At 41.2% G+C, this 20768-nt stretch overlaps 1 protein-coding gene across 1 annotated transcript in view; it reads right to left on the bottom strand.

Moving 5' to 3' along the window:
• The window catches only part of RYR3 (ryanodine receptor 3), a 366192-nt gene that overhangs the window by 234194 nt on the left and 111230 nt on the right, over nt 1–20768 (bottom strand). The window contains exons 27-30 of the mRNA XM_015409322.1: nt 17065–17338; nt 15662–15776; nt 5581–5710; nt 2895–2998 (exon numbers count right to left, since the gene is read on the bottom strand). Coding sequence (XP_015264808.1) covers nt 2895–2998; nt 5581–5710; nt 15662–15776; nt 17065–17338 — 623 coding nt within the window. The remainder of the gene's footprint in view (nt 1–2894; nt 2999–5580; nt 5711–15661; nt 15777–17064; nt 17339–20768) is intronic.

The following is a 20768-nucleotide window of genomic DNA, read 5'->3' as shown; positions in this document are numbered from 1 at the left end:
AAAGAGTGCAATCAGCACAGGATAGGCTTTAAAAACTGCCAAGATCACAACCAGTGTGCAGGATCAAATTAGAGAATCAGAAAGAGAAAACCATGCATATTTGCAAGGGAGGGCAGGAAATTAGTATTACTGTGCTAGCTGCATCAGCAAAAACATCTCCCTTTTAAAAAATGTAGTGGCACATGGCTAGAAGCTCTCCAGAGCTTCTGCCGGAGGACTCCTCCCCCATACCAACTGCAGCCCTGTGCAAAGCGTGGTGGAGTTGCAGCCAACTTTGCACAGATGCACATGAGCACACACAAATGTTGCCAACAATCAAAGCTTGCAATGCCAGTGTCATTGGTTTCTACTGTGCATTCTGTACACTCAATGTGTTCCCCCGTATTATAAGACTGTGTGGCTCTTTCCCATTTTTCACAATGGCCGATAACACAGCAGAGAATCCCCTAGTGCTTGGCAATATGGAAAATGGCTTTGAAGCTGCTTGTCAGTTTCAAAAATAGTTTTGACAGTTTCAACGTTGGGTTTTCCCCCTTTGCCTGTGTTCCTTTCTGTTCCCTTTCATTCAATTAACTAATGCTAAAATGCATGTGAAAAAACTGAACTACGAGGATTTAAATGGAAGGCGCTTGCTGGATGCTACTGAGTAGCTGCGATAGGACAATTACATAAATGTTAAAAAAAAACCCTTTGGATGCCACCCCCCCCCCACATATCACAAGTGATGTTCCCACCCCAGGTTAGAAAACTGCATTTTTTAGCTGCAGAATAAATACACTGGAGAAAAAAGAATGGTACTTAAGGCAGGCGCAGAAACCAAAGTCAAGCTTAAAGGCTTACTGCTTGGAAAATCTGCAATAACCTGTGCCTTACTGTGGGTAATTACTCCAATCTAGAGAGACCTACTTGCATAAAGAAATCAGTTTTCATGTGAAGACCTTTCCAAACGCACAAAAATTAAGAATGCTAGGAGGGGAGGTTATACTTTGCGTATTGCCAAATTGATCAAAGCAGTCAGCTCTGATAGCACTGTCTATCTGATGAGAAAAAAGGCTGAGTCATCTAAGTACAAACTTTATTTTCTCTACCCAAACATGATTAGCACAGTCAGAATGGAAAGCACTGATCACTGGCTTGGTGGCCATGTTGGTTTAGGAGGTGTGGGGTGGGGAAATGCATAAAACTATAAGATAAATTTGGGAGGAGTCCCAGGTTTGCAGAAAAATCTGAAGTTAAAACATCTGAAGTTAAAACAAAAAAATTGGGGTGTTAACCTCTCCCCTAGTCATAGAAGAAATGTCTGTAATTTACAGATAGTGCTCCAAGATCTCATGAGACAACATGGTGAAATCTTGGTGGACATCTTGGGCATTGCTCAGCAACTGGCTTCCATGCCTTGCTTGTTATGTGCATGAGTGTGTGTGTGAGAGAGAAACTGAAAACGGTAGAAAAAAACAAGATTTGGAAAAAGGAAACAGGGACTGGGGAGATAAAGACTGTGTAAAATAAAGATAAATAAAGGAAGCAAAAAAAAGATAGGTGGATGAGACAGAAGATACAGGGAGTGTCTGCAGGACAAGGGACAGAGCAAAAGCTGAAGATGGGGGGAAACAGCTAGAGGTAGGTTGTGAGGGGAGAAGGAAACAGGGAAAGCAGATAGATTGTGGGGACTGCCAGGAAGAAACAAAGAGGAGATATTGTGGGGAGGGGAAAATGAGACCCCCTCCCCCAGTTTATTTCCCCTTGTTTTTATCTAGCGCTCCACATCTGTGCTGCTGATATTGACTTCTTTCACCTACATCTGGCAATGAAAATGTGATAATTTTTGGATAGTGCTGATCTAGCCACATTGATCCATGCCACTGTAACCTCAAAAACAGATTATTGTAATGCACTGTACATGGGGCTGTCTCTGAAAATGACTTGAAAGATGCAATTGATCCAGAATGCTGCAGCTTGTCTATTAGCACCATAGATCAAACGATCCATATGACCGTACTACAGCAGCTGCACTGACTACTTGTTTGCTTCCAGAACCAATTCAAGGTGCCTGTTTTGACCTTTAAAGCCCTTTATGCTGTGTGCCCAATCCTTAGAGAACTGCCTCTTCCCAAATGAGCCTGGACATACTTTAACATCCCCCCCCTTTCCATAAAGGAGGTGAGATCCATGACTGCCAGGCAAGAAGATTTTCTGTGGTGGCCCTGTCCATTTGGAATAAGGACAGCCTGTTCTGACATCCAATTTAGTCAGCAGTGTGAGACTGTATGGTTTAGGCAGGCTTTTTTTCTGACTTTGTTTTAATGGCACTTACGTTAATGTTTTATTATGTCAGGTTTCTAGTAAATCTCTGAGCAATGAGAAAAAGTAGTATAGAAGACTATATTTCACTGTACTTGAAGAGACACTTATTTCAGTAAAGGATATGTGACTATAAAACATCACCTATTCTATTGAAATACAGAGATAATAGTAAAAGAAAACAATATTTTAGGAAGATATAAAGCACATGAAATAAAATTATTTTGAAATTGGTAACTTGGTCTCTAGCATAAATCTGCTGTAGAAAAGAAAGTGCTCTGAAGAAGTAAGGCAACACATAATTTATCTGAGTCAATGAAAGTTTAACACACAGCTTTGGTCCTAAGTGCTGCACCCCAAGTGCATGTGTAAGCAGTTGGGTTTGGCAAACTTTATGCATAGCTTGGTTGAGAGACGGCACCACTACAGCAGACAGGAAACTGTTACTATTTTACTAAGGAGCGAATGAATTGTGGCAACTTAATAAAAATCAACAACATGGGTAATGAAAACCATGCCTCATTATGGCAATATCTGATTGGGGGAGGGGGGACCAGAAAAGTAGAGGAAAAACTCAGATAATAAGTAATTACCTTTTCTAAGTCTGGCTCCTCCAATGCAAGTGCAAGCTCATTATTGTCCATTACAGAGGCAGCTGCTACATCTAGTGGAGTGGAACCCCTCATAGAAGGAGAGGCTGGAGGGGAGGAAAGTGACTACAGTAACCACAGTAATATCATTATGTTGCAGTTCCACACTTTATACAGCAGAGGGCAACAATTTACATTGCAGTTTAAAAGTAATTCAAATGTATTCCAGTCCTTTATAATAGTTTTAATTTAGCATGCAGCCTATTCTTACTGGTGAAGACAGATGTGAAACCTTTATCTCTCTCATTCATTACCCCTTATTATAATTTGTACTTGTCTTAGAGCTTCATCAGTCTGAATCAAATTCAGATACATAGAGTATGCTGCTTAAAACACTAAAATAAAAGTATGGCACTGTCAGTTGAAAATTGCGCACGCACATTTAAGTGCTAGATTTCCCTGCAATTAAAGGACAATAATACAAAAGATATAGCATGTTTGATATAACCCAATAAGGTAGAAATTTAATGGTATTTACTCACAATTCACAAAAGTAGAAAGAAATGTTTGCATTTAGGCTTAAAAACCTGTATTAACTATGAAGATTTAATACCCCTGTTAATTTTTTGTCTGTTTGTATGTTTTAATGTTTGTATGTTAAGTCTGTAATGTTATTAAAAATTAATAAACATTTTCTCTTCAGGGCAATTAAAAAAAAAGGGAAATGTACCCAATGAATGCATCTCTAATTTAGAGAGAATGGGCACCACTGCATGTATATTTGGGATTTTAATTCAGACTTTTTTTTTGCCTCCCATGTCTATGTCTAAGCTGTATGGGGGTATATTAGAAACCAAATGTCTTCAGTTGATAATTATCACACTTTCTGAAATACATGTGCATGTTCCACTAGCTGACAAAATTAATAATACTGCAGACTGACAGCAAAAAAATGCTCTGTTTTCAATGTTTTCTGAATGTCAACAAAAAGCTCAGTTATATCAATTAACTCCACTGGGACCAGGTTCCAAGTCTACAAAACTGAGACAATGTTAAAATCTGCAGGGTTGACTAAAGTCAGGAAAGAAACCCTGATATGACACAGATAGGGAAAATATCTAGATAATAGAATTCACTGCCACAGGAAGTGGTGGGTGCTACAAGCATGGACGGCTTCAAAAGGGAATTAGATAAGCATATGGAGCAGAGGTCCATCAGTGGCTATTAGCCACAAGGTATAGCTAGGGGCTCTGGGGCAAGTGATGCTCTGTCTTCTTGGTGCTTGGGGGGGCAACAGTGGGAGGGCTTCTAGTGTCCTGGCCCCACTGTTGGACCTCCTGATGGCACTGGTATTTCTGGCCACTGTGTGACACAGAGTGTTGGACTGGATGGGCCTTTGGCCTGATCCAACATTGGCGGCTCTTATGTTCTTATGTTCTTATTCATATTTGTACCATACTATTGTACCAATATAGCATTATATATAATGATCAGATACCATTCAGAAGTGTTCCCTCTAAGCTGAGTTAGTTTAAGCTAGCTCACAGTTTTTTAGCTTCCAGCTCACACATTTTTGTCTTAGCTCAGAAAGGATGACTCCAGAGCAAACTAATTTATGCAGTAGCCAAATCGCTCACTCACAACATTAATGCCAGTAACTCACGAAGTAGAATTTTTGCTCACAAGACTTCACAGCTTAGAGGGAGCATTAGAGGGTGTTCAGTCCCATCCAATGATGTGGAATTCAATCTAAATTTTGCTCTGCAAGCATAAAAAGCTACGCAAAACAAAAACTTTGACCTGGCAAGAAAACTGGAGCTAGACCATTTATTTGCCAAGTGAAAAACACTGTTTTAGTTGTGCCTATAGTTGTATTTATATCAAAAGTAAACATTAAAAGCTGGTTCTATATAATTTTAAAAAAATTAAACAAAAAGAAGATGCACCTTAAAGTTTATAATTCAGTTCCCATAACTCCAGTGCTACTGAAAAAGGTAGGAAAATACTTATGTGCATTGTTTTTAGGCACAATTTACAGAGCTAGTTCTTACCTTTAAAAGCCTTAAATTGCTTGGGCCCAAGGTAGCTGAAGGACTACCTTATCTTGTACTATCCAAATCACCAATTAAAATCATCGTTGCAAGCCCTGTTCCTTGTGACCCCACTCATGATGCAGGTGAGGCATATGGCAACTAAAGATAGGGTTTTCTCAGTGGTAGCACCTCTCCATCCCCCTGAGATTCACCTGGTACCTACCCTTATCAGGTTAAAGCCTGTGCCAGGTTAAAACAGTTCTCTTTATCCTGGCACTTAATTATTTTATGGCCTGTATCCTCCCAATTGTTTTAGGATGCCTTCATGCTATTTTTCGGCAGATTTTATCATGCTTTATTCTGCTTTTACTCAGTGGTAATTTTAAGATTAGACTGAATATGTTCGATTGCTGGTGGACTAGTTTACTGTACCTGTTCTATTGAGTTTTTTAATTTGTTTTTACTTTTTCATTGTTAGCTAACTTGAACAAGACTCCGGAGAGGCAGCATACATAAATCTAAATAATAATGTAATAAACATTGTTGTTGCTGTTGTTCTTGTTATTAATAACAAGAACATTAAATGTCAAAACAAAACCATACTATATGCAAACTCAGAAAGGACAACTGTTAGCTGTAAAAATTGTACAGCATACCAAGTCCCACACTGCTGTTTTCAAGTAAGTAGCTTAGATGCTCAAACATGGCTTTTTGGTTTTGACGACTTATTCGGCAGAAATAACACAGGAATCGACAACAACTTGCCACCATTTTAGGAAAAGCAATCTATGGGAGAAAAAACATAAATAATAAGAAATGACTTTATCCTCAAATTCCTAATGGATTAATATTCATTTATTAAAATTTATACCCTGCCTGCTGATGAATAACATATATTGAGGCCACAGAAATGGGGCAGTCCCACTGTAGAGTTTCCTTTACAATGAAATGATGGAGACACTTTTTAATGGCTTTGGATTGGAGGCAGATCAAGACTACTTAGCCCTCTAACAAATCTCATGAATTCAGCAACTGCAAAAATCCTTCCAGGAAACAGTGTTGCACTTACCTGTAACTGTTGTTCATCTAGTTGACTCTGTGCAGGCACACATGGTTACTGTGCACATGTGCAGGCCAACCACCAGAAGATGTCTAGTTAGCTTAGTAATAGAGCAGGAGGGAGCCCTCCCAACTGAAGCTGTAGAAGCCATTTTCCTGCCTAATGGTCATGTGCTCCTGGGAAGGGCCCCTCTCCCTCCCTCAGTTCTCCTTGGCTTTTGCTATGAGCCAAAATACAGAGTTAAGGAGCTCACAGAGAGTTAGGAGGGAGGGATGTGTGCCTGCACAGAGACAACTAGATGAACAACAGTTACAGCTAAACACAACACCGTTTTCATTGTCATTGTTCTGTGCAGTCCCGCATGGGAGGCTAGGAAGCTGGCTCACCAGGTAGCAGGGTGAGCAATCTACTGGAATAATGAATGCAGAACTGCTGTCCCTGCTGATGTCTCCCTTCCTGGGTTCACATCCACAGAGTAGTTCTTTACAAAAGTGTCTGCAGATGACCATGCTGCTGCCCTGCAAATATCAGCCATCTAAATGCAGTGGATGTTGCCTGAACTCTCATGGAGTGCACCCATAAATTTAAAGGCCACTGCACCGATGCCAACTCATAGGCCTTCTTGATAGCAGAAACAAGCCACCTAGAAACTGTTTGAGATTATGCACCTTTTCCCTTTGAGGGGCCAGCAAAACAGAGAAATACTTGAGGGGTTTTTCTAAACTCACTGGTTCTCTTTATACAAAATAATAGGACACGTTTAGCATCTAATGTGTGTAGCCTTCTTTCAACTGCAGACGATGGGAATGGGGGAAAAGTGGGAAGTGAGATGGCCTAACTCAGATGGAATTTAAACACTACTTCGGGTAAAAAGTGGGCACTGGGTCTTAATACGACCTTCTGGTTGTGGAACTTTATGAAAAGACTAGGAGTAATGCCTGTTGTGGGAAGAAATACAACGACATCTAGAAGGAAGCTCCAGATGGTGATGCGGCAGAGGGAAGTGGAAAATGGAGGGAGGCAAGCCATGTTTCTTTCCTTCTGCTTAGCTATAAGGCAGGGCTGTCTCAAGTCATTTTGCTGCCCCAAGTGGGTAGAATGGGAGGACAGCCTCATGGTAACAGATATGGTTCTCTCCACCTCTGACTTATTTTTTGAGGGGGAGGGGGTGTTATGCAGTGGCAGCTAAGGTAGAAAAGCACCTCCTCCTGTGCCATGTTTTCTGGGTTCCAAGGGTCTGGAAAGTGGTACCATAGCCGATTACACGGTTGCCAGCTCTGGGTTGGGAAATACCTGTAGATTTGAGGGGTAGAGCCTGGGGAGGGCAGGATTTGGGGTGGGGAGGGACCTCAGCAGTGTTCCCTCTAAGCTGAGTTAGTGTGAGCTAGCTCATAGTTTTTTAGCTTCCAGCTCACACATTTTTGTCTCAGCTCAGGAAGGATGGCTCCAGAGCAAACTAATTTATGCAGTACCCAAATCAGTTGCTCACAACTTTAACGCCAGTAGCTCACAAAGAATTTTTGCTCACCAGACTCCACAGTTTAGAGGGAACATTGGACCTCAGTAGGGTATAATGCCATAGAATCCACGGCCCAAAGCAGCCATTGTCTCCAGGAGAACTGATCTTGGTCATCAGTTTTAATAGCTGGAGATCTCCAGGTGCTGCCTGTAGGTTGGCTTATGTTAATTTTGGGCTATGCAGTCACAGCTAAGGTAGAAAAGCACCTCCTCTAGTGCCATGTTTTCTGGGTTCCAAGGGTCTGGAAAGTGGTTCCATAGCCAATTACATGGTTGCCAACTCTGGGTTGGAAAATACCTGTAGATTTGAGGAGCAGAGCCTGGGGAGGGCAGGGTTTAGGGTGGGGAGGGACCTCAGCAGGGTATAATGCTATAGAACCCACTGCCCAAAGCAGCCATTGTCTCCAGGAGAACTGATCTGGGTCATCTGGACATCAGTTTTAATAGCTGAAGCCCTGACTGCTACGTCACATTGGCTGTCATACAGGGGCCATCTCAGCAGGATATAAGGACACAGAGTCCACCATTTTCTCCAGGGGAACTGATCTCTGCCATCTGGAAAGCAGTTGTACTTCTGAGTGATCTTCAGCCCTCACCTGGAGATTTGCAACCATGGTTTCCCCCAACAGACACTAAGGGGAAATTTATTTTACCTCAGAACATCAACAGCAAACTGTTTAGAATGTTAGAGGGAAAGGCCAGTGAAGTTGCATATGCAAACGACCTCTGTGTTCCGAGGCAAAGGCGAATCAGGCCACATATGCAAATGACCTCTGTGTTCTGACTGGCTGTGGGGGGGGGAGGAAGAGCAAACTGTTTAGAATGTTGGAGGCAGGACTCAGGCAAAGCAGCCAGTGGATAGGGAGACCCTCTGAATGACAGATCAGAGAGCGAACTGATTTTGGAGTTTTGTCAGCCAGTGATATAGGTAGCAACTGGGAAAACTCAAGGTGGTAGCCCTTTTCAACAATAGTGAAAACCCAGGAATCATAAATAAATCTATGCAATTCTAGCAGACATCTGGACAAACCATAGTAAGTCAGAACAAAGGCTTAGGAGCCTGTATCAGTTCCTCAGGTGGATGCTAAATGAAACCGGGTCTGGGTTTTGATCCAGATCTACATTCAGCCTGTGGTGGCGGCTGGGAGGATGATCTTTGGTGAGGATACCGAAAAGCTTGTTGCTGGTAAGGATGCTGAAAGCTTTGGTAAGCTGGTTGAAATCTTGATTGATACCTGGCCCCTGTAAAAAGAAATCTGGGTATAGGTTATCCCAATGGACCAGGCTGTCAGGTGATTTTTCTTTATTTGCTGAAGGAATTCATCCATCTTGGAGGAAAACAGGGATGAGCCTTGAAAAGGCAGGTCTTCTACATGAGCATGTGTCAGGGGGAAGAGCTGTCGATCGAAGCCACGTTATGCCTCCCCAAAATAATCGAAGAGGCCATAGCGCATACCAAAACATAGTCCCATGTTCAGTTGTTGATTGGATAGCCTGAGGGCCTCTGTCTGGATTACCTTATCTGAAGCTTTTTTGTCATCAGGGAGTCAGTCAAAATAAGGGGTGATCTTTTCCCAGCGAAAGAGCTGGTAAGCTGCTATAATTGCCTGGTGATTTGTTATTCTTAGATTTAAAGAAGATGAAGTCTTTTGAGTCAAGGAGTCAATCTTTCTGCCCTCCTTATCTGCATGGGCAGAATATGAGCCCACTCTCTGTTTAGCCTGCATCTCCTCAGCAATAAGGGAGGACGGGGCAGAATGGGTGAAGAGAAAAGCACAGCCCACTTGCTGCACTCTGGTCTCAACTTTACGAGACGTGGCAGGGATGAAGAAGGGTTTATCCCACACAGATCTCGCTACTTCCAGGATTCCTTCCAGGAGAGGGAAGGCTACTATCCCCATTGTGTCAGGGTAGAGTCACCCTAGTATCTTGTCCTTGGGCCTAGTATCTACAGAAGTGAATTGAATGTCCAACCAGTCCAACTGTTCAGAAAATAGTCACAAGTCTTCACTTGGAGACACTGGATCCTGATCTCCTACTGTGTTATTAGGAGATGGTTCTGAGCTACCCCATAGCTAGGTATGGATCACACTCCTCTTCTTCAGATCCATAAACTGGTGGACCTGAACAGGGGTTCCAGTAGGCAGGTGTGTGTGGTCTTTCCATCATCCTCACATTGTGACCACTAGAATCCATCGTCAGTTCAGGAGCATCCAGCCACTCTCTGTAATCCTGAATAGGGTGGCAGCAGGAACATGGGTGACTTGGATCTGGAGGTTCCCACACAGGTGGAGGGGCTGGAGACATAAAGACACATTCCAAATAGACCTCTCTCTGTACAGTTAGGTCACATGTAAATTGAGACCATGGCAGAGAATGGCCACTAGGGAAAGGAGTATATGGGGTAGTATGCCCACTAATCTCAGTGGCTGGTTTTGGAACTGACTGTTTCAGAACTGCCTCTTTCAGTTCTGAGCAAATCAGATCTGTCGAAACTAAGTGCTGGTTCTTGTGTTTTGACTTAGATTTGTGTTTCTTTGGTGGTGTTCTAAGGAAGACCTGGCTGGGGTTGGTTCTGGGGTCCCAGAACATCTGCTGTTCGAATCCAACTTTGGAACTGATTGTACAGAGATGACTGACGGTGGCCAAGAGACACAGCTGGAAGTCAGTTTGGAGGTTAAAAAGCCAGATTTTTCAACCGGGGCAGATGTTTTGGCTGCTGGGTTAGAAGCAACGGATAGGGTTTTCCCCAGCCTTGAGCTGGGAGGTGTGGTCTGTGCAGGCCTTCAGGGTTAATTGCTGGACACAATATTATGGTTTTCCCCTAGGCAAAGAAGGCAGACAGAGTGCACATCAGTTCGGGTCATTTTTGTCAAGCAGGTTGAACATTTTTTGAACAAAAACATCTCAGTTTGAGGAAAAAATAGAGCTAACTATGAACATTCTTCTCAAGGTGGCAGCAAAGAGAGAATTGAGGGAGGTAGAGGGGCCCCTCCAAGGAGCATGTGACCATTAGGTGGGGAAATGGCTTCTGTGGCTCCAGTTGGGAGGGGCCCCTCCTGCTCTGTTACTAAGCTAACTAGAAATCTTCTGGTGGCTGGCCTGTGCATGTGTGTGGTACCCATGTGGGACTGCACAGAACAATGATGATAAACAAGATAATTTTGCATAAATTATCCTAAAACTTGGCAGGAAAAAAAAAGATTGTTTTACACACTGCATTTCACAAGTTATTCCACAGAACTGGGGCTATGACAGAAAGTGCCAAAGATCTCCTGGAGGCTGAGCTGAGGAGATATTTAAGTTAATTGCTCTGAGAAACTACAAATCACAGCAAGTTTCTATTGTACAAGAACTAAATATGCTAAATGCCAGTTCAGTTGATCAGTTTCAATTAGTGACCACATTATAATTATATTTTGAACTCTGCAAAGATCAGATAACAGATTGGGCAGTCCATGATGATATCTTTCAAATAAAAAACTCAGAGAAAAATCTGAAAAGTGTGCAAATTGTGCATATTCACCACACTAGTTAAAAGTGAAACAGAATTTGAATGCACTATTATTCTCGATACCAGTATTTGAAAAAATATTAGTCAGTTTGTGTATTGTAATAAAGTAACCACTTTTTAATTTATGACAAAGGTATGTTCTCTTTCAATAATGCAACTGCTTTAGGGACATACAGTTTCAAAAGGGTACTATCAAAGGCTTTCTGAATGGAACCAGCTGCATTGGTACAAATTACCTGCTCCATTACAGTAGGAGACGTGCTCTGTGGTTTGGGTCTACTCGTGTTAGATTACTCTCTCTCTGTCCCTTAAGTGCTATAAGGAAAGCATATGCAGAGTTCTGGTGGACTTCTGTGACCTAGCAGCCAGAAAACTCCTAGGCTGCCAGTATTGCATGCACAATCATTTTAGATAAAAAAAAAAGTAAGTATTTCTAGATTCAAATCCAGTAGCTGCCCTGAGCCTGCTCTGGCAGGATGGGCGGGATACAAATCAAATTAAATAAATAAATAGAGACAAAGAAGATCTTTGAGGTATAAGCTTTCCAGAGTCAATGCTCCCTTCATCAGATATCAAGCACTGACTCTCAAAAACTTACACCTTGGAAATCTGGTTGGTTTCTAAGGTGCTATTGGATTCGAATCTGGATTCGATTCAAGCTGTACTTGAATCCACCTATTCCATTGTGGCTATCCTCTGAAACTATCTTAAATATTTCTACATTCTCATGCATCTGCTACATGTAGAAAAAGGAAAGCCAGGGATTTTCTGTCTAAGTAAAAGCATTAAAATGCTATGTCTCAGCCACTTTCATCTCAGGGGGCATATCTGGGTCAATACTCAAAACCATTACCACTGGTTTCCTGTCATCTGAAAACATTTGTTACACAAAATTTGTCAGCCTAAAAACCTATAACCATTCAAGTGTCAAACAACACAGTGCCATAAGAATATTCCCATTTCCTAAAATAACAGCTGCACAAGTAACATTAAAATTCTGAGGCTTGAACACTGGCAAATAGCATGTCTTTGAAATATCTCCTGCTGGCACCATCCAATTATGTTATGAATATTTCTTTTTACTCACTTTAACACCATCCCAACCATGTGCCTTCCACATGCGTATTAAAAGGTTGAACTATATCTGCTATTCTTTTGCCTCATCATGTTAGCAATTTTTTAAAAATGAAACTGATATTTTGACCATTATTAATTATGCATTTTAAAATGACTTTTTGATTTCTATTAATTTCATGGGGGTAACCGCATCATTGCACCAAAACTAACAGAGAATCTTGTGGCACAAAGTAATGTCAGAAGGATCTTGTTCTCATTTGAACTCTGCATATAACACATCTCTGTATATGCATACACATACACACACTTGTGTACTCTGAATATATATGGCTCTGGGCCATAAAAATGTATGCTCTGATAGATTTAGTCCTCTTTAACAAGCAACAGGATTCTTTGTTCTTTTGTTTTTATAGCCATACATATCTACCTATTTTAACCCGCCCCTGGTCCAAGGTTTTCAGGGCAGTAGATACAGCTCCACTCCCATCTTCTTTCTGCAACAACCTTGCAAGGCAGGTTAGGCTGAGGGAGAGTGCCTGGCCCAAGGTCTCAAAATGAGCTTCATGGCGGTGGGGCTTTGAATTTGGATCTCTCAGGCTTTTTACTGCTCTTTCTCTGCCAAAGTGCAGACTTTTGGGCATCCTTCAAATGTGTCTTACCTAATCCACTGACCTTCTGTATGTTGGCCTTTTTTCCTGTAGTTATCTTTGATGTGATATATCTGTTGACTGACTGACCAGACTGTTCCCTTAGATGGCATTGCCTCTGTTAACATGATCACTCTTTGTAGATCTCTTCTCCTAGCAACAAATTAGCTGTGAGAAATCACTGCTATTTCTCTGTAGGCTAAGCTGGGACTTTTGCAGGGCATTCCTTTTAAGACTTCATTTCCCCTTTCCCTCGCCCTCATATTAAATAGTCTGAAATGTCCATTCCCATGTTTCAGAGGCAGCAACAGAGAAACAATGAGGTAAGGTAACTCTGTGGAAGTGCCCCTAGTCCAGCACTTAAGCCACTCTTCTATAGTGGCTTCTACACTTACCTGTATCTGCATGCATATTTTTTTATCTGCATGTGACAATGTTTATAATGCCATTCAGGAATACATAAAGCAGTTTAGGAATATATACAAATATTTTTTTAATGTAAAAATCATACAACCTTACTACTCTCTTTAATATTGACTCCAGTGGGAAAGCAATAACAAATTATGATTAATATAAGTATCAGGGACAAAAGCATACAGTTGTGCCTGTTGGACCTCTCCTCGCATCACCTAAATATGTCAGCAAACTATGGTAATGATGAGGAGGGTTGAGCATGACATGAACAGTGATTTAAATCCCTTAATCCAGAAATTTACAAATGGGAATGTAGACAGAAGGACTCTATTTTACTCATAACTATTCCCAAAGTTCACACTGCACTGGAATATCTTGGCCTACATTTTTGTGCGTATCTACAGATGCAGACAGATTGGGATACAGCTTTCCTAGGGACTCTGTTACAGAGGATTATCCTTGCATTCATACATGAGACACTCCTACCCGTAGTCTTAATTACTATAGCCCCCAATTATTTATTAGTATTAGTATTATGTTCTTTATACCCCACTTTCTCTCTAGTGGGAACCCAATATTCTCCCTCCCACATTTTATTTTCACAACAACCCTGTGGTGTAGGTTATTCTGAGGCAAAGTGACTGCCTAAGGCCACCAAACAAGCATCCATGGGAGACTGGGGATTTGGACCTGGATCTCCCAGAACCTAGCTTAATGGTCCACCCCTACAAGGTTGCATCCCATGGCTTCACTATGTGTCAATAATGACCTATCCATAGTGCTAAACTAATCATATAGACTACTGAACCAGGATACTGTATAAACAGGAGCACAACACATATAAATTAAGCACTTGTAAAAATTACTGATTTTTTTGTTTGTTTGTTAATGAAGGAGTTAAGTACATCCTTAAAATGATTGACTTCTACAGCTGGACTATGTCTCCAATAAAATAACATTTATGAGAAAATATATGTGTGGCCAATTGTAGCAGACAACCACAGAAAAATTGTAAATGTTTTCATATCCTTTTTCCTGTAAGCTTTTCACCCAATGCATCATTTATGACCTCTTCACACATTAAAGTTTTAACAGGTAGCTTTTACATCCCTGTGTTCCTACTAAGACTGTAATGAAGTCCTTCAGTAAAAGGACATAATGTTCCTGTCAAAATCATGGTACACTATTCAAATACACATTTTATTAACAAATACCTCATATAACAATTACAACAAGGTAAAATAAAATCAGTTTATTAAATGAAAGTTCTCTGAATGAAGTGTCCAAACTACATGTTACAATGAACACAGCATCTGGTGCTTATCCACATCTTAGGTCTTACGGCAATCTTTAGCTACATGCCAATAAAGGTAATTGGATTGGATTGGCAATCTTTAGCTAAACGTGCATGTTATGACACTACGTACATGTTATGACACTATCTTTAAACACTGTTGGGGAACATTGGAAGAAATATGAATTGGCAGCTGCCGTGTACTCAGTTGTATTGGCCGGGGTCAGAATTTGTTCAGAATTATGAAGGAGCCCTGTGACATTCCATAACATATTATATAGTTGAAAACAGTTTTGATGTTATTATTGCCGTCAAGTCACAGCTGATTTATGGTGACTTCACAGGATTTTCAAAGCAAGAGATGTTCAGAGGTGATTTGCCATTGCTTGCCTCCACATCACAACCCTGTTATTCATTGGTGGTCTCCTATCCAAATACTAGCCAGGGCCAATCCTGTTTAGCTTCTGAGATCTGATGGGATCGGGCTAGCCTAGGCTATCCAGGTCAGGGTTGAAAACAGTTTAGCAACTATCAAATAAAACCCTGCATAATAACCATATGCATGCCCGCCACTATGTACCATAGAGATCTCATCATTCTTTTAGAAAGGTAGACACTTTAACAGAAAGTAGTATATTAAAGTCTTTGCTAGCTTCTCCAAGCTTATATAAAAGACACATTGTTTTTTCAGTGTTTAAAGTATTATTTATATACTCTTTACTTATATACTCTAAAAATATACATACCGTTTCCATGTACATTCAATGAAAGGGGTATTTTAAAATGTGGTGAAGACCCCCAACCCTCTGGAGCAGCTTTGGTTAAGGGAAGAGACTGGGTCCATGAATATGTCCACTTAATAGATCCAACTGTTTTGAAACTGGATGCAGTGTTGCAATCTTTGGAGCTATGTCAATATGCACATAAAGGTATTTATCACAAGGCATTCTCAATATAAAAAGATTTTCTTTGTCTCCAAGTGCTCCCAACAGTGAACGATTCTACTAATAACTACTACTGATAAACTATATAGAATGGTTTGGTTGAATAGCCCATCTCTAGTGCCAGAAACCTTGTCTATACATACCCATGAATGTCAGTGACAACTCTTTCATGCGTAAGTGAAATATATCTTCCTTGTTGACGTATAATTTTTTCCAGCTCCAAATGGCATGCTTAGCAAACATTATAACAAACACACAGGCAAAATTACCTGAGATTTGTCTCCTCCAAGTACATTTACCATTACTTCCATAACCGTCTCATGCATACCCAGGACTCTCATTAAATTAGGATGCTGATAAAATACTTTGTTGTTCATTATATCTCTATGTGGAATAAGAAGAAACAAATGCAATAAAACACTTTTCAATGTTATTCTATCAGTAATGTGGATTGTTGTGTTTCTTTTCATAATCCAAGATACATTACAAAGATAAGAGCATTTATATTCTAGTGATGATCGTAACACATATTACCAGTTGTATATTATGCATTTTCGCTTGCCGCCTTACAATCCTATTGACATATAATTTCTGATTCAGCAGCACTTGCTTTCCCACGACATATTTTTCATAATATTTATTTATATTGCATATTCATATTTACCACTTATTACCATACCTAATCTTACAAGCCAAAAGAAACATAGGTAAACAAACATAGTCCAAAGTCCATCATTCAACTAAAACAAAGAATGGAGTCTGCTACCAAAGCTGCAACTTATAAAACTTCTTTGACACTTTATTTACATGTGTTAGAACACTTGGTTAAATATACATTGACCTCATCATTCCTACAATGAGTCAGTGCAATGAACATGCAGAGTAATTGCAAATTACAAAGCAAATTACTGGATGTGCCTTGAGAACCAGTGTAGATTGGCAGACATAGCATCCCATAAATGGTGAAGTGTTCATTGGCTCTAGAAAACCTAACTAGACTTTAACATCACTGTAGCTAATAATAAACTGCCCCCCACCTTGTGAATTACAAAAGGCGGAAAACCAGGCTGCTCACAGACAAGGAAAGAATCTCTAATATACTCAGGGGATGCCCCAGGTATGCAATAAGAAAGGGACTTGGTATGCAGCCAAAAATTAAAGAAAAAGGTCTCAAAAATGGTGAAAGGGCAGAATGTGGAGAATAGCTGAGCATTAGTAAAGGGGGGAGATTGTAGGGGGGAGAAATCAGCTTGTGAGCTTAGAGAACCTTGGAAGGAATGTTTGGGGGTAGGATTTCATAACTATCCTCCATTGCAACTCTGTTTGGGTCCTCACTAGGTTTAGCATTAATGTCAAAGTGTTCTACCCATAGCTAAGAGGGAGAACATATTCTGCATACAGGAAATTCCAGGTTCAGTCCCAGATTTTTGTACCACCAGTCAAAGCAGACAGTTATGTGGTCTATGGGATCAGAAAAAGGGGGATCAGTATGGCTGTTATGCTGCAAATATAACTGAGCCAAACAATGTCTCTGCTAACAATGCAGAGTCAGGTTTTATACAGGCCTTGTGCCTCCACTACAGCTAAGGCTCAAGACACAAAAAAACCTTCATATTCATGTAGCAACTTGATGTTTAAGAGTTAAAAGGAAAATGATGTTTATATTTCATACCCTAAGCCATTAATCATAAGCAATTCCTCTTCTTTTCCCATCCTGACACTGAGAAGGGAACGAATTTGACCCAGTGCTGCTAATAAATTGATTGTATCCTGCACAGAGGCAGCACTTATAGTGTAGGATTTCCTCAGAGCTTGCAGTAGCTCACCAATGCTGTCATATTGCCTTCGAAGGAGGTTAAACATAATGCGAACTAATTCTGGATCTTGGATCTGATCTTCTTGAGCCCAGCGGACCATAGTTTGAGATATCAGCTCCTTCAAAGTAGCTGAAATGGAAGGTTAGAGGAGAGAACAAGAGAAAATACAAACTACCTTCAGCAAATAAGGCATTTCAAAGGATTACTTTAATTCAATAACTTGGAAATACAACTAGAAATGGCAGTACAAAAGATTCACAAGGGACTTTAGACAGGATACAACATCTGCCTCCCCATGTTTAAAGCCCTACATGGTCTGGGTCCAGTGTACCTAAGGGACTTCCTTTCCTCATATGTTCCCCCGCGAGCACTTCAGTCAGGGACGCAACATCTCCTGGCAATGCCAGGTCCCAGAGAGGCCAGGCTGGCCGCGACCAGGGCCAGGGCCTTCTCGGTGGCGGCTCCTACCTGGTGCAATGAGCTCCCGGTGGAGATCTGGGCCCTGTGGGACCTTGTACAGTTCCGCAGGGCCTGTAAGACGGAACTCTTCCACCAGGCGTATGAGTAGGAGCCGCCACTACCATCATTATTGTCCATCTTAACCTGGCCCTGGAAGAGGGAACATCAGTGGCTCCCGGAGCGGATGATGCTGAGGAATAGAGTAGTGGAAATAGAGCAGTGTAATACGCCATCCTGTGATATAACATCTAGAGCACTTTGTTTAGTAATTGGTTAACTGATTTTATCTGTATTGTAGTGATCTTAAATGATTTTAAATATATTTTATATTGGCGCATGCCTCTCTGTAAGCCGCCCTGAGCCCACGTTGCGGGGAGGGCGGGGTATAAATTGAATAAAATAAATAAATAAATAAATAAATGTTGAGTTGAAAGGACTTACATTTGAGCATGGGAGAGGGGGGCTTGTCAGTTTTCACTTTCAACTGCATCCCCTTATGTTGCATTGAACTACACTCCAAAAGATCACCTACACTTTAGAACTTAATAGTCTTACCTTGTGGACCATAACATGTACTTCAAATCTGATGCTATAGCTTTGTCTTGGACCCTGCTAAGCCTGTGAACCAGGGCACAGCTAGTCTTCTACCCCAGCACTGATCCTGCTAACACTTTGTGAATATTTGGGCACTGTCAAAAAAGCACCCTCTGATTAGCGATTTTTAAGGATACTTATTGAAAAGGTATCTGCATGGAAAAGGCAAGCAATGATCCAACTCACTGGCTGGAATCACCTTGTGACGTACAATAGCACCCTCTCAGTTGGCTTTCAGGTGGATAGCCGTGTTGGTCTGAAGCAGCAGAAAGGTAAAGAACATATTTTCCTACTCTAATACATACTGCTTACTGTATACTCTGCTGGGGGCAGTACAGAGCATGATAGCCTCTTCCAAACCACAAGGATGGGTTGTGTGAGGATGCTGACCGATCCTTCTTGGAGCCTGAGAGACCAATACAAAGTAGTGTTGGCTCCCTAGCAGACCCCAAAAAAGTCACATTCAAGGAATGTAAGGAGTGCACAAATGATTAGCATCAGAAACAATACAAGGACTGAGAGACAATACCTGGTAGGGGATCCTGGCCAGGCCATGAGACACCCTAACCTTGTGAAACTTCATGAATGGACATGGGATAGGTTAAAACCCACAATGTTCTCATTCCACAGTTGGAAGTCCTGCATACTTTAAAATCCCTATTCTAAATGAAGCACCAGGGGAGTGCAAAAAGTCAAACATGGGGTTATACCTTTATTTTGTAACACCTTTAGAAATCTAATAAGAAAGAGGAAAGTTTAGAGCAGGGGTGTCAAACATGCAGCCCAGGGGCCGGATCAGGCCCCCGGAGGGCTTCTATCAGGCCCGCAGTGGAACTTGCTGTCTTTTGCTTCTTCCAGTTCTGCTGCTGCTTCGTCATCATAGGTTTGCAGCTTACAGATACACACCTGAACAGCATACTCAAGATTGCAACAGCACAGACATTTTGATGCAGTAATTCAGAGCAAGAGGTGTCACCTATCAGACACTATTAAATAAACAAAATATTGCAAGAGTGCTAATGTTTTAAGCATGTTTTTATTTTAAGTTAAAAAACCCCTTTGTGTGTGTCCTTTATAAAGTTTATATCTCCACTACCTGGCAGAAGAAGAAGGAGGAGGAGGAGATTGGATTCATACCCTGCTCTTCACTACCCAAAAGTGTCTCAGAGTGGCTTACAAACTTCTTTCCCTTCCCCTCCCCACAACAGACACACTGTGAGGTAGGTGGGGCTGAGAGAGCTCTGACAGAAACTGCTCTTTTTCAAGAACAGCTGTGCCAGAAGGTCATCCAGCAGGTTTAAGTGGAGGAGTTGGGAATCAAACCCAGTTCTCCCAGATTAGAGTCCGTGCACATAACCACTACACCAAACATTTTATGACACACATGGCCCGGCCCAACCAGGTCTCATTTATGTCATATCTGGCCCTCATAACAAATGAGTTCAACACCCCTGGTTTAGAGAGTTTGAGTCCCAATCAGCAGCCAAACCATAATCAACAGCACAAGAAGCAAAATACAAACTATGTTACAGCTTTCATAGAGACTTTTCCACTTAGAGGTGCAAGATCTGGTAGTGAATGAGTGGTGCTTGCCACTCAGAAAAATCAGAGGCTATTGCTACAATGCAGGCAAGAAGATGACCAAATTACTGAAGTTCTCAGCAGGTGTGAGAGTAAACAGATCCACTCCATAATAATGAAAGCAGTAAAACAGGTGTGATGTGGCAAAAAAACCAAATGGACAGGATGTACCATAAATGAACGCTGTGCATCTAGCAGAGCAATCTGCACATCAAAACAGCCAGAGAAAAAAACATAAAAAGAGATTACCTTGCCAAGCCCTAATGACAGAGGTCCCTTTAAATTTCAGCATTTCAGTCATCCCTTTCACCAGCACCCCAGTTGCAATTCTACTACTGCAGAGATAATCTCCTAGGGCAACTAAATCTGTCTCTATCCAAAAACTGGGTCTGAAACCACACTGAAATGGGTCAAAGACAAGAAGACATGAAGCTGCCCTAACACAATCATGTACAGTTGCTTTCCCTAGAAAGGTTAGACTTGAAACTAGCATTCAAATAGCTGGTCTTCTTAAGCTACAGCAGTCTTCTTTCATGGTGATTAAAAAAAAAATTAAATGACATCAGTTTGAAAACAAATCAGCCAGTAACATAATACCCCTGTATAAATCGACGGTGCAACCTCATTTGGAATACTGTGTACAGTTCTGGTCACCACTCCTCAAAAAGAATATTATAGCATTGGAAAAAGTACAGAAAAGGGCAACTAGAATGATAAAAGGGTTGGAACACTTTCCCTATGAATAAAGGTTAAAACGCTTGGGGCTCTTTAGCTTGGAGAAACGGTGGCTGAAGGGTTACATGATTGAGATTTATAAGATTATGCATGGGATAGAGCAGGTAGAGAAAGAGGTACTTTTCTCCCTTTCTCACAATACAAGAACTCATGGGCACTCAATGAAATTGCTAAGCGGTTGGGTTAGAAC

This window comes from Gekko japonicus, unplaced genomic scaffold (assembly GCF_001447785.1).
Source record: "Gekko japonicus isolate JY-2015 unplaced genomic scaffold, Gekko_japonicus_V1.1 scaffold613, whole genome shotgun sequence".
Classification (NCBI taxonomy): Eukaryota; Metazoa; Chordata; class Lepidosauria; order Squamata; family Gekkonidae; genus Gekko; species Gekko japonicus.
The sequence above is the reverse complement of the archived record's forward strand: the minus strand, read 5'-3'. Positions and strand labels throughout refer to the sequence as shown.